The sequence below is a fragment of the Nerophis ophidion genome, linkage group LG24 (genome assembly GCF_033978795.1).
Source record: "Nerophis ophidion isolate RoL-2023_Sa linkage group LG24, RoL_Noph_v1.0, whole genome shotgun sequence".
Lineage (NCBI taxonomy): Eukaryota > Metazoa > Chordata > Actinopteri > Syngnathiformes > Syngnathidae > Nerophis > Nerophis ophidion.
Window position 1 is genome coordinate 39,919,455 of NC_084634.1, and position 12,788 is coordinate 39,932,242.

The following is a 12,788-nucleotide window of genomic DNA, read 5'->3' on the forward strand; positions in this document are numbered from 1 at the left end:
ATTTTTTTTGTGTTTTCTCCTCTTTTAAACCGTTCAATTAAGTGTTTTTTTTCATCATTTATCCTCTACAAAAAACCTTCCGTAAAAGGAAAAAAAATGTACGACGGAATGACAGACAGAAATAACCATTTTTTATTTTATGTTATCTAGATTTATTTATTAAAGGTAAATTGAGAAAATTGTGTATTTCTGGCAATTTATCTAAGTGTGTATCAAACTGGTAGCCCTTGGCATTAATCAGTACCCAAGAAGTAGCTCTTGCTTTCAAAAAGGTTGGTGACCCCTGCGCTAGCAGGTACAAATATACATGAAAACACTCCTGCAAACATCACACATGGGACACTTAAGTAAGTAAAAATTGTTTTAGTTATATTGTAAAACTTACAAACGTTGCTTGGAATTCATAGAATCCATACGAGTAGGACCACCACACACATATTTGTTCACAGTTCTCATCACTAAAGCAACACTTACCGTATTTTCTGGATTATAATTTGGGTATGTAAATTTTAGGGACAATAAATAAGTTTCCATATATAAGCCGCGCCGGACTACAAGCCGCAGATATATACATTGCAAGATTAATATTTATATAGAAATGCTCTATAAATGTTTATTTACATGCCTTAGCTGTTTCCAAACTATGTCTGTAACAGGGCAGTAAAACGGCTGATCAAACAAAGCAGAAGTCATGGTCATGGACCCACAAGCTGCACAACCTAGCTCTCCAATCAGCTAAACAGACTCAATAACTCCATCGTGGTGTTTTAGTGACTTTACTGAGGAATTTGGCAAACTGAAACAATACAAAATGAATGCCATTGTGAGTTAAAGACCTACTGAAAGCCACTACTAGCGACCACGCAGTCTGATAGTTTACATACCAATGATGAAATATTAGCATTGCAACACATGCCAATACGGCCTTTTTTAGTTTACTAAATTGCAATTTTAAATTTACCGGGAGTTTCGTCTTGGAAACGTTGTGTAATGATGACGTGTAAGCAGGACGTCACGGATTGTTAGGAAGTATGAGCGCTGCACACACACACAGCTAAAAGTCGTCTGCTTTAACGGCATAATTACACAGTATTTTGGACATCTGTGTTGCTGAATCTTTTGCAATTTGTTCAATTAATATTGGAGAAGTCAAAGTAGAAAGATGGAGGTGGGAAGCTTTAGCCTTTAGCCACACAAACACACGGTGATTCCTTGTTTAAAATTCCCGGAGGTGAAACTTTACGATGGATCACAGCGGTCAAGTAGACATGGAACCCGACCGAATGTCAACCAGCAGGTTTCGGTGAGAAAATTGTGGTTAAAAAGTCGCTTCTTACCGGAGATCAGCTGAGCTTGTGTCATCCATACAGCTGCCGTCGACACCCCTGAGACACTGGCGTCAAGACAGCTGTGGACACACCCTTCCGACTATCAGGTACTATTAAACTCACTTAAACACTAGCAACACAGTAGAAAGATAAAGGATTTCACAGAATTATCCTAGTAAATGTGTCTAAAAACATCGGAATCCGTCCCAATGCAATCGTGTTTTTTTTTTTTAAACTCGTTTTTTAGTTGATGTTTTTTCTAGTCCGTCGCTATCAATATCCTCAAACACGAATCTTTCATCCTCGCCCAAATTAATGGGGAAATTGTCGTTTTCTCGGTCTGAATCACTGTTTTTGTTGGAGACTCCCATTAAAAACAATGTGAGTATGTGAGGAGACATCAACATGTGACGTCATCGTCTGCGACTTCCTGTACATGCAGGGCTTTTCTGTTAGCACCGAAAGTTGCGAACTTTATCGTGGATGTTCTCTACTAAATCCTTTCAGCAAAAATATGGCAATATCGCGAAATGATGAAGTATGACACATAGAATGGGCAGCATAGCTCGGTTGGTAGAGCGGCCGTGCCAGCAACTTGAGGGATGCAGGTTCGATTCCCGCTTCCGCCATCCTAGTCACTGCCGTTGTGTCCTTGAGCACGACACTTTACCCACCTGCTCCCAGTGCCACCCACACTGATTTAAATGTAACTTAGATATTGGGTTTCACTATGTAAAGCGCTTTGAGTCACTAGAGAAAAGCGCTATATAAATATATTTCACTTCACTATCCCCGTTTAAATAAGAACATCTCCTTTCAGTAGGCCTTTAATAATACAAACACACTTGTGTGTCAGCATTAAAGGCCTACTGAAATGAGATTTTCTTATTTAAACGGGGATAGCAGGTCCATTCTATGTGTCATACTTCATCATTTCGCGATATTGCCATATTTTTGCTGAAAGGATTTAGTAGAGAACATCCACGATAAAGTTCACAACTTTCGGTACTAAGAGAAAAGCCCTGCCTGTACAGGAAGTCGCAGACGATGACGTCACATGTTGATGGCTCCTCACATATTCACATTGTTTTTAATGGGAGCCTCCAACAAAAACAGCTATTAGGACCGAGAAAACGACAATTTCCCCATTAATTTGAGCAAGGATGAAAGATTCTTGTTTGAGGATATTGATAGCGACGGACTAGAAAAAAAGAAAAAAAAACGCGATTGCATTGGGACGGATTCCGATGTTTTTAGACATATTTACTAGGATCATTCTGTGAAATCCCTTATCTTTCTATTGTGTTGCTAATGTTTTAGTGAGTTTAATAGTACCTGATAGTCGGAGGTGTGTGTCCATGGGTGTGTTGATGCCAAAGTCTCAGCGAAGTCGACGGCAGCTTTATGGACGGCACAAGCTCATCTTTTCTCCGGTAAGAAGCGACTTTTTTACCACAATTTTCTCACCGAAACCTGCTGATTGACATGTGGTCAGGATCCATGTTTGCTTGACCGCTCTGATCCATAGTAAAGTTTCACCTCTGGAAATTTTAAACAAGGAATCACCGTGTGTTTGTGTGGCTAAAGGCTAAAGCTTCCCACCTCCATCTTTCTACTGTGATTTCTCCAATATTAATTGAACAAATTGCAAAAGATTCAGCAACAGATGTCCAAAATACTGTGTAATTATGCCGTTAAAGCAGACGACTTTTAGCTGTGTGTGTGTGCAGCGCTCGTATTTCCCAACAGTCCGTGACGTCTTGCGTACACGTCTTCATTACACGATGTTTTCAAGAAAAAACTCCCGGGAAATTTAAAATTGCAATTTAGTAAACTAAAAAGGCCGTATTGGCATGTGTTGCAATGTTAATATTTCATCATTGATATATAAACTATCAGACTGCGTGGTCGCTAGTAGTGGCTTTCAGTAGGTCTTTAAAGGGGAACATTATCACAATTTGAAAAGGGTTAAAAACAATAAAAATCAGTTCCCAGTGGCTGGTTGTATTTTTTGAAGTTTTTTTCAAAATTTTACACCTCCCGGAATATCCCTAAATAAAGCTTTAAAGTGCCTTATTTTCGCTGTTTTCAAAACCACTGTCCAACGAAATTGAAGAAGAAATTGAAGCTATTGAGCGAATAGTTATTGACGCTATTCGGCCATAGCATGGGTGTACCTAATGAAGTGACCCATAGCATGGCTGCCTTATTAGCATCGCCGGTAAAATGTGTGGACCAAACGATCAGGACTTTCACATCTTGTGACCCTGTAGCAACTTAAATCTGTCGATTGGTAAGTGTTTGTTTCGCATTAAATGTGGGTATCTAGTTTCAAATGTACATACAGCTAGCGTAAATAGCATGTTAGCATCGATTAGCGTAGCATGTTAGCATCGATTAGCTGGCAGTCATGCCGTGACCAAATATGTCTGATTAGCACATAAGTCAACAACATCAACAAAACTCACTTTTGTGATTTCGTTGACTTAATGGTTGCAAATGCATCTGCATGTTATCCATACATCTCTGTGCCATGTCTGTCTTAGCACCGCCGGTAAATAGCATGTTAGCATCGATTAGCGTAGCATGTTAGCATCGATTAGCTGGCAGTCACGCCGCGACCAATTATGCCTGATTAGCACATAAGTCAACAACATCAACAAAACTCACCTTTGTGATTTCGTTGACTTAATGGTTGCAAATGCATCTGCAGGTTATCCATACATCTCTGTGCCATGTCTGCTTTAGCATCGCCGGTAAAATGTGAAGACACTTTGATACATTCAATGGGGGTCTGGCGGCAGACACTTTCTCATCTTCGGGCCAGTGGTGCAACTTGAATCCCTCCCTGTTAGTGTTGTTACACCCTCCGACAACACACCGATGAGACATGATGTCTCCAAAGTTCCAAAAAATAGTCAAAAAAACGGAAAATAACAGAGCTGAGACCCGGTGTTTGTAATGTGAAAATGAATATGGTGGGTGTGTTACCTCGGCGACGTCACGTTCTGACGTCATCGCTAAAAGACCGATAGACAGAAAGGCGTTTAATTTGCCAAAATTCACTTGTTTAGAGTTCGGAAATCGGTTAAAAAAATACATGGTCTTTTTTCTGCAACATCAAGGTATATATTGACGCTTACACAGGTTTGGTGATAATGTTCCCCTTTAACACTGAAACGACGTGTCAACGTGGTCGACGTCATCGATCCATCGACGTCATGGCGGAGCGCTAAGCAGAGGATGCGAGCGGGGGGGAAAAAGCACGCCAATAGTCGTCAAAAGTGTGGGAGTATCTCAATAAACGGCCTAATAATGTTGTTGTATGCACACTGTGTCGAGCGGAGATGGGCTATCATAGCAGCACAACGGCTATGAACAAACATTTGTCAGTCCTGTTACAAAATTGGAGAGTGGATCCCAAGGATGCAGAGACGTAGTTTGGTATAGTTAAGTTCTTCCTTTATTTAGGTGGAAGTGGAACGTAGCCAAAACAAAAGGCGATGGTGGAAATACAAAAACACACCATGAATAAATAACTATATCAAACAACCAAAAATAGAACAGAAAACGCTAGGAACAATACAGGCTGGGAAAAATACAAAACAGGAGTACAAAGTACAAAATAAGGACGCTAGAGGAAGCTAGGATCATTTACTTCAAAACACGAAGTAAAACAAAGAAACCAAATGTTAACTAAAGGCGCTAGACAAGGCTAGGATAGAAATAGGCAAACCTGAGAGGTGCACAAGACGGACTAGAAAGACTGCGAGTGTGTAGGAGGCCAAGACACATGCGAGCAGAGGTGGGTAGTAACGCGCTACTTTTACATCTACTTCAGTAACTTTTGGGATAAATTGTACTTCTAAGAGTAGTTTTTATGCAACATACTTTTACTTTTACTTGAGTATATTTATAAAGAAGAAACGCTACTTTTACTCCGCTCCATTTATCTACAATCAGCTCGTTACTCGCTACTTTTTTTTTTATCGATCTGTTAATGCACGCTTTGTTTGTTTTGATGTTGTCAGACACGCATTCAAAGTAGGAACTATCACATGCCTGCGTTTCACCAATCAAATGCAGTCACTGGTGACGTTGGACCAATCAAACAAAACCAGGCGGTCACGTGACCGTCACACGTCGAATCCGACCTAAAAAAGTGGAAAAACTTATTGGGGTGTTACCATTTAGTGGTCAATTGTGCAGAATATGTACTGTACTGTGCAATCTACTAATACAAGTTTCAATCAATCAATCAAAAGTGTAAAGGAAAAAAGACACTTTTTATTTCAACCGTACTTCCCGTCAAAAGCCTAAAGACTGATCGCACAGTTCCTGTCTTCACAATAAAAGCGCCGCTCCATCGCGCCTGCGCTAACAAAATAAGAGTCTCCGAAAGCCAGCGCAAACAAGCTAACAAGCTACGGAGTTTGCCGCCAATGTATTTATTGTAAAGTGTATAAAAACGAATATGGAAGCTGGACAAATAAGATGCCAAAAACCAACGACTTTCATGTGGTATTAGACAGAAAAGAGGAACTTTTTTTCTCCTCCATTTGAAAATGTGGACATTATCAGCACTATACTGTCTGATTCCAGTCAATGCAAGTCATCAGAATCAGGTAATACACCAACTTATATTCTTGTCTTCATGAAAGATAGGAATCTATATGTTAAACATGCATGTATATTCATTAAAACACCTTTAACATGTCAACAAAAACGGCAAAATAAATAACTATAAATTATATACTGTATATATATCTATATATCTCTCTCTATATGTATATATATAAGATATGTGTGTGTATGTATATATGAGGTAGATCACCTCGACTTGGTCATTTATTAAGTAATTGATTTACGTTGAAAAACTTATTGGGGTGTTACCATTTAGTGGTCAATTGTACAGAATATGTACTGTACTGTGCAATCTACTAATAAAAGTTTCAATCAATTGATGAATGCCTACTGAGCCTATGGTGCTGTTAAGTTATTGTGGCTCAATTTTCCTTAATATTTTTATTTTAATGTATTATTATTCATAACTTTTATGGACAGAATTTCTAGGCGCAGTCAAGGCATTGAGGGGTTCCGGTTTGGTGACCGCAGGATTAGGTCTCTGCTTTTTGCAGATGATGTGGTCCTGATGGCTTCATCTGACCGGGATCTTCAGCTCTCACTGGATCGGTTCGCAGCCGAGTGTGAAGCGACCGGAATGAGAATCAGCACCTCCAAGTCCGAGTCCATGGTTCTCGCCCGGAAAAGGGTGGAATGCCATCTCCGGGTTGGGGAGGAGACCCTGCCCCAAGTAGAGGAGTTCAAGTACCTCGGAGTCTTGTTCACGAGTGAGGGAAGAGTGGATTGTGAGATCGACAGGCGGATCGGTGCGGCGTCTTCAGTAATGCGGACGTTGTACCGATCCGTTGTGGTGAAGAAGGAGCTGAGCCGGAAGGCAAAGCTCTCAATTTACCGCTCGATCTACGTTCCCATCCTCACCTATGGTCATGAGCTTTGGGTCATGACCGAAAGGATAAGATCACGGGTACAAGTGGCCCAAATGAGTTTGGGTCTCTCCCTTAGAGATAGGGTGAGAAGTTCTGCCATCCGGGAGGAACTCAAAGTAAAGCCGCTGCTCCTCCACATGGTGAGGAGCCAGATGAGGTGGTTCGGGCATCTGGTCAGGATGCCACCAGAACGCCTCCCTAGGGAGGTGTTTAGGGCAGGAGGCCACGGGGAAGACCCAGGACATGTTGGGAAGACTATGTCTCCCGGCTGGCCTGGGAACGCCTCGGGATCCCCCGGGAAGAGCTGGACGAAGTGGCTGGGGAGAGGGAAGTCTGGGTTTCCCTGCTTAGGCTGTTGCCCCCGCGACCCGACCTCGGATAAGCGGAAGATGATGGATGGATGGATGGAGGGATTATTATTTAATATATATTATTGATTTAGTTGCTTAAGAGATATTCCTGGCTATGAATTTGCTCATTGCTATTTTTATGTTTTTGTGCATTATTTGTTGCCGTAATCATTAAACAATCAAGTTACTCATCAGTTACTCAGTACTTGAGTAGTTTTTTCACAACATACATTTTACTTTTACTCAAGTAAATATTTGAGTGACTACTCCTTACTTTTACTTGAGTAATACATCTCTAAAGTAACAGTACTCTTACTTGAGTACAATTTCTGGCTACTCTACCCACCTCTGCATGCGAGTGAACTCGCAGTGGACACAAAGGCCGTCATCACCCAGACTAAATAGGCCACCTAATCAACTTTCAGGTGTGCACGATTGCCCAGCGTCAGCTGCACTCCAGACTGTGGGCGAGAGCGAGAGTAAACATGACGTGCAAACCATCACAGAAAAACATGAAAAATTCAGTTCACCACAAGTCCGTCATTATAAGTTCGTTGTAAATTCATAAACTAAAGCACCATTTCGCTCTGAGAGGCGCGTTTGGCGTGCATGTTCAGTCTTTACAAAGACGTGATCCTCCTTAACGCTAACGTTAATTAGTTGTGCTAATACCTTTTCCAACATTAACAGTTACATATACTATGTACAAAGGAACAATTAAGTTTCACTTGAATCATACTATCATTGTTGTGTTATTGAACAAGAGCATGTGTGTAGTTACTACACACTTCTTGGCTCAGATTCAGATATGAACTCAGCAACAGTGAGGAAGACAACAATGACAGTAATGATGCTGAAATGGTCAGAAACGAGTTAGTGTCTTATTTTGGAGAATCAACCATTTCCAAGGATGAAAAGCCATTAAAATGGTGGAAAGAACATCAGGCAAGAAGGGCTTTGTCTTACCTCTCAGTTCCAGACACATTCAGCCCTTCTGAGGGCCTATTTTCAGCTGCTGGGAATATTGTAAACAAGAAAAGAAGCAGTGAGGCTTGCTAAGCTTTCTTCATTACAACTCTTAGTCACTCGCTGGAATGAGTAGAATTGGTTATTGTGGACTGTGTTGGACTGGATATTTATTTTGCACATTTTAAAAGCAATACTTAATGTTTACAGTGTTACAGAATATTTAGATTGGCACTTTTTTGTGCTGGATGTTTATCTTTATTTTTGCACATTTTAAAGCAAAATAAGCAATACTTTTACTTTAGTTGAAATGTTTACAATGTTGTTACAGAATATTTTGTTTTGCACTTTTTTTGTATTGGATGTTTATCTTTATTTTTGCACATTTTAGCAAAATAAGCAATACTTTTACTTTTGTTGAAATGTTTACACTGTTGTTACAGAATATTTTGTTTTGCCCTTTTTTGTATTGGATGTTTATCTTTATTTCTGCACATTTAAAGCAAAATAAGCAATACTTTTACTTTAGTTGAAATGTTTACACTGTTGTTACAGAATATTTTGTTTTGCCCTTTTTTGTATTGGATGTTTATCTTTATTTCTGCACATTTAAAGCAAAATAAGCAATACTTTTACTTTAGTTGAAATGTTTACACTGTTACAGAATATTTCGTTTTGCACGTTTTTGTATTTTATGTTTATCTTTATTTTTGCACATTTAAAGCAAAATAAGCAATACTTTTACTTTTGTTGAAATGTTTACACTGTTACAGAATATTTCGTTTTGCACGTTTTTGTATTTTATGTTTATCTTTATTTTTGCACATTTAAAGCAAAATAAGCAATACTTTTACTTTTGTTGAAATGTTTACAATGTTGTTACAGAATATTTTGTTTTGCACTTTTTTTGTATTGGATGTTTATCTTTATTTTTGCACATTTTAGCAAAATAAGCAATACTTTTACTTTAGTTGAAATGTTTACACTGTTGTTACAGAATATTTCGTTTTGCACTTTTTTGGATTATATGTTTATCTTTATTTGTGCACATTTAAAAGCAAAATAAGCAATACTTTTACTTTTGAAATGCTTATACTATTGCAGAATAATAATTAATAATTAATCTATGGATTAATCGATTAATCTAAAAACAATCTATAGATTAATCGATAGAAAAATAATTGTTAGCTGCAGCCTTAATGTACATAAACATTCACTGTACAAACATACATATACACATGTATATACATATACATTCACTGTACAAACATACACATTCTGTACATATACATACATACATACATGCCATACATACATACACTCATGCACATTATCAGGTTTCTTCAAACATAAATTAACATTGTTGCCCTAGGGTAAACTGGGTAACACATGGCACACTGATAAAGCTTAACCGGTTTCACTATAACAATCTACAAGGTTAATATAGGTTGCTTCTCTTTCTTGTATCTCTAGTTATCATGACGTATATGTATTGTTGCATTTGAACAACTGTATTGTTGATAGTAGAGGACAATTATTGGTATTGTTCATTATCAATAGCGATATTTCTATTGGTATTTGTATCGCTCCATTTATAGTGTAATAGTGCTCATTGTCATTTCTGTATTATTTTTTTCACTTCTTTGCTATCACTTTACCATCATATTTGTACATATCTTATTTGCTGATGTCGCTCTATTGTTGTTGTTGTTTTTGTCTCACTGTCTCATCCCCCTCTTGTCCCCACAGTTTCCCCCTCTGTCTTCCTTGTTTTCCTCTTTCTATCCTCTCCTGCTCCGGCCCGGCTGCACCAAATGATAATATAAACACATTTAATAAAGTCAAATACAAATAAGGCAACAAGAGAAGTATCCTACACTTCTCTTTTGTGAAGTAAATGTGAACAGCCGATACGGGCATCTACATCTACTATGTGATTTTCCTGAGAAGCTGGACAGGACAAAAAAAAAATAATAATTTCAACCAGTTTCAGAAATGCCAATATTTTTGCCCTATGACTGTACTTACTCAGTAACACTCCTTTTCGTGTCCTTTTCGTCCAACCAGGGACATCCTGGCTGCACCACTGCATCTGCCCCCGGCCATTTCCTTGGCAAAACAGAGAGAGGACCTGGAGACGATTTCTGCTCTGGGTACAGGTAGGTATGGTCCAGCCTTGGGGGGGTTGGGTCACAGTGCACAATTCAACATTTTCAAAATAATGGACACACCCACAAAATGCACAGTAATTAAAACACATTTTATGTTGAGTTGCACACATTAAAGAAGATACAGTATTGTATTGCAGGGATGCCCAAAGTGGGGATCGCGGGCCAAATTTGGCCAAAGGGTTGGCCAACAAATGTAATAAATATTCATTCAGGCTGCAAAATCGTTGACTGCATGTCTGCAAGGCTACTCTGTAAAACAAAAAAATAGGCTGCTCGGTCGCCTGAGCCCCAAAATGGGGCTCGCGGGCCAAATTTGGCCAAAGAGTTGGCCACCAAATGTAATAAATATTCATTCAGGCTGCACAATCATTGATGGTATGTCTGCAAGGCTACTCTGTAAATAAAAAAGAAAAAAATTAATCTGCTCAGTTGCCCAAGCCCAAAACTGGGGCCTTGCGGGCCAAATTTGGCCTAAGAGTTGGCCACCAAATGTAATAGATATTCATTCAGGCTGCACAGTCGTTGATGGCATGTCTGCAAGGCTACTCTGTAAAACAAAAAAATAGGCTGCTCAGTCGCCCGAGCCCCAAAGTGGGGCTCGCGGGCCAAATTTGGCCACCGAATGTAATAAATATATTAATTCAGGCTGCATAATCGTTGATGGCATGTCTGCAAGGCTACTCTGTAAAACAAAAAAAATAGGCTCCTCAGTCGCCTGAGCCCCAGAGTGGGGCTCGCGGGCCAAATTTGGCCAAAGAGTTGGCCACCAAATGTAATCAATGTTCATTCAGGCTGCACAATCGTTGATGGCATGTCTGCAAGGCTACTCTGTAAAAGAAAAAAAATAGGCTGCTCAGTTGCCTGAGCCCCAATATGGGGCTCGCGGGCCAAATTTGGCCAAAGAGTTGGCCACCAAATGTAATAAATATTCATTCAGGCTGCACAATCATGGATAGCATGTCTGCAAGGCTACTCTGTAAAACAATTAATATAGGCTGCTCAGTCGCCTGAGCCCCAAAGTGGGGCTTGCGGGCCAAATTTGGCCTAAGGGTTGGCCACCAAATGTAATAGATATTCATTCAGGGTGCACAATCATTGATGGCATGTCTGCAAGGCTACTTTGTTAAAAAAAAATAAAAAAAATAGGCTGCTTAGTCGCCTGAAATTTACTGTAAAATCATCAGTGGTGCTATTGAATGGAGATATATATATATATATATATATATGTATATATATATATATATGTATATATATATAGTAGTTTTTTTGCCAAAAAATGCAAAACGAAAACCAAGATGGCCGACATCCTGTTCGTTTTCAGCTATGGGTTCCTGGGAGTTAAATGAGCATCCTATCATGATAGACGTTTCCTGCGATTTTCGTGTCGATACTTACAACTAATAGGAGGGGCAATTTTTTTTTCAAATTTTAAAGTTGGCGCTAGAGAGCCAATTATAAAATTTCTCTGCAAAACATGGAGACTTTTCGTGCATTTCGTACAGAAGAAAAAAACACAACAATTCCTATAGTGAAGTGAATTATATTTAAAAATGTAGGGCCCTGGGGCCCTAATTAAGTACACCATTGTCATCTCCCATTGTATGAATTGCAGACTTCTGGACATCGGCGATGAATGAGAAGACTCAGGGCCAGAACTTGTCTTCGGATCAAAGCCACAACAATTACATGTATATCAACCCAATCGCTTTGGAGGAGAAACCAAACAAGAAGTCCAAAGACTTTGCCGATTTCACAGAGAAGATCAAAACCCCTCAAAGCATCATATGCTCTATGCGTAACGGAAATAGTAGACCGAAGGAAACCCTGGAGGGTAAGGGTCAGATTAAGATTCTGCCTCATCGAGACTCAAAATTCATGCGAGCCCCCCCTAGGCCCCCGAACTCGGGTTCAGGCCCTGGAATGGGTCTCCTCTTCTCATCTCCCCCCCTGGACAAAATGGAGGAAGAAAGAGAGGAGGCACAGGACAAAGAAGGGAGGAAGTCACCTCCTCCATTAAGGCCTCCTGCTCCTCTCTGGCCCAACTCCTCCAGGAATAGTTTTGATGGAACAGAGAAGGAACCAAAACCTCTGAGAGGAACCAAACCAGAAGGATTGAGAGAGGAAGAGGAAACACTGCTGGATGAAGCATGGAACAACAAATATCAAGAGGCGGCTAAACCGTTTAGCCCTCAGCCTTTAGTGAAGAGACCGACTCCACCAGTACCTCAGCCAAGGAAAAAAGTATCGTCTTTTGAGGGTGCCAATCAGAGTGCTGGGATGAGAGTAGGCCCTCCCACCCGGACCAGCCGTCCAGACAGTTCACCGTACTCCCCTCAAGGGGCCACTGTGTTAGGAACTGATCTGGACTCAGCCTCTAACAGCAGCACGGAAGAAGAAGATCTGAACCAGTCACAAGATAAAAACTCGAAGTAGGTCTGGGTCATCTGATTTGACAATATCCAT

The 12,788-nt window shown here is 39.9% G+C and overlaps 1 protein-coding gene across 2 annotated transcripts in view; it reads left to right on the plus strand.

The window, feature by feature from the left end:
* The window catches only part of rin3 (Ras and Rab interactor 3), a 54,027-nt gene that overhangs the window by 20,972 nt on the left and 20,267 nt on the right, over positions 1 to 12,788 (plus strand). For both annotated transcript variants that reach the window (XM_061886495.1, XM_061886496.1), the window contains 2 exons: positions 10,222 to 10,313; positions 11,938 to 12,754. In XM_061886495.1, the coding sequence (XP_061742479.1) occupies positions 10,222 to 10,313; positions 11,938 to 12,754 (909 nt within the window). The remainder of the gene's footprint in view (positions 1 to 10,221; positions 10,314 to 11,937; positions 12,755 to 12,788) is intronic.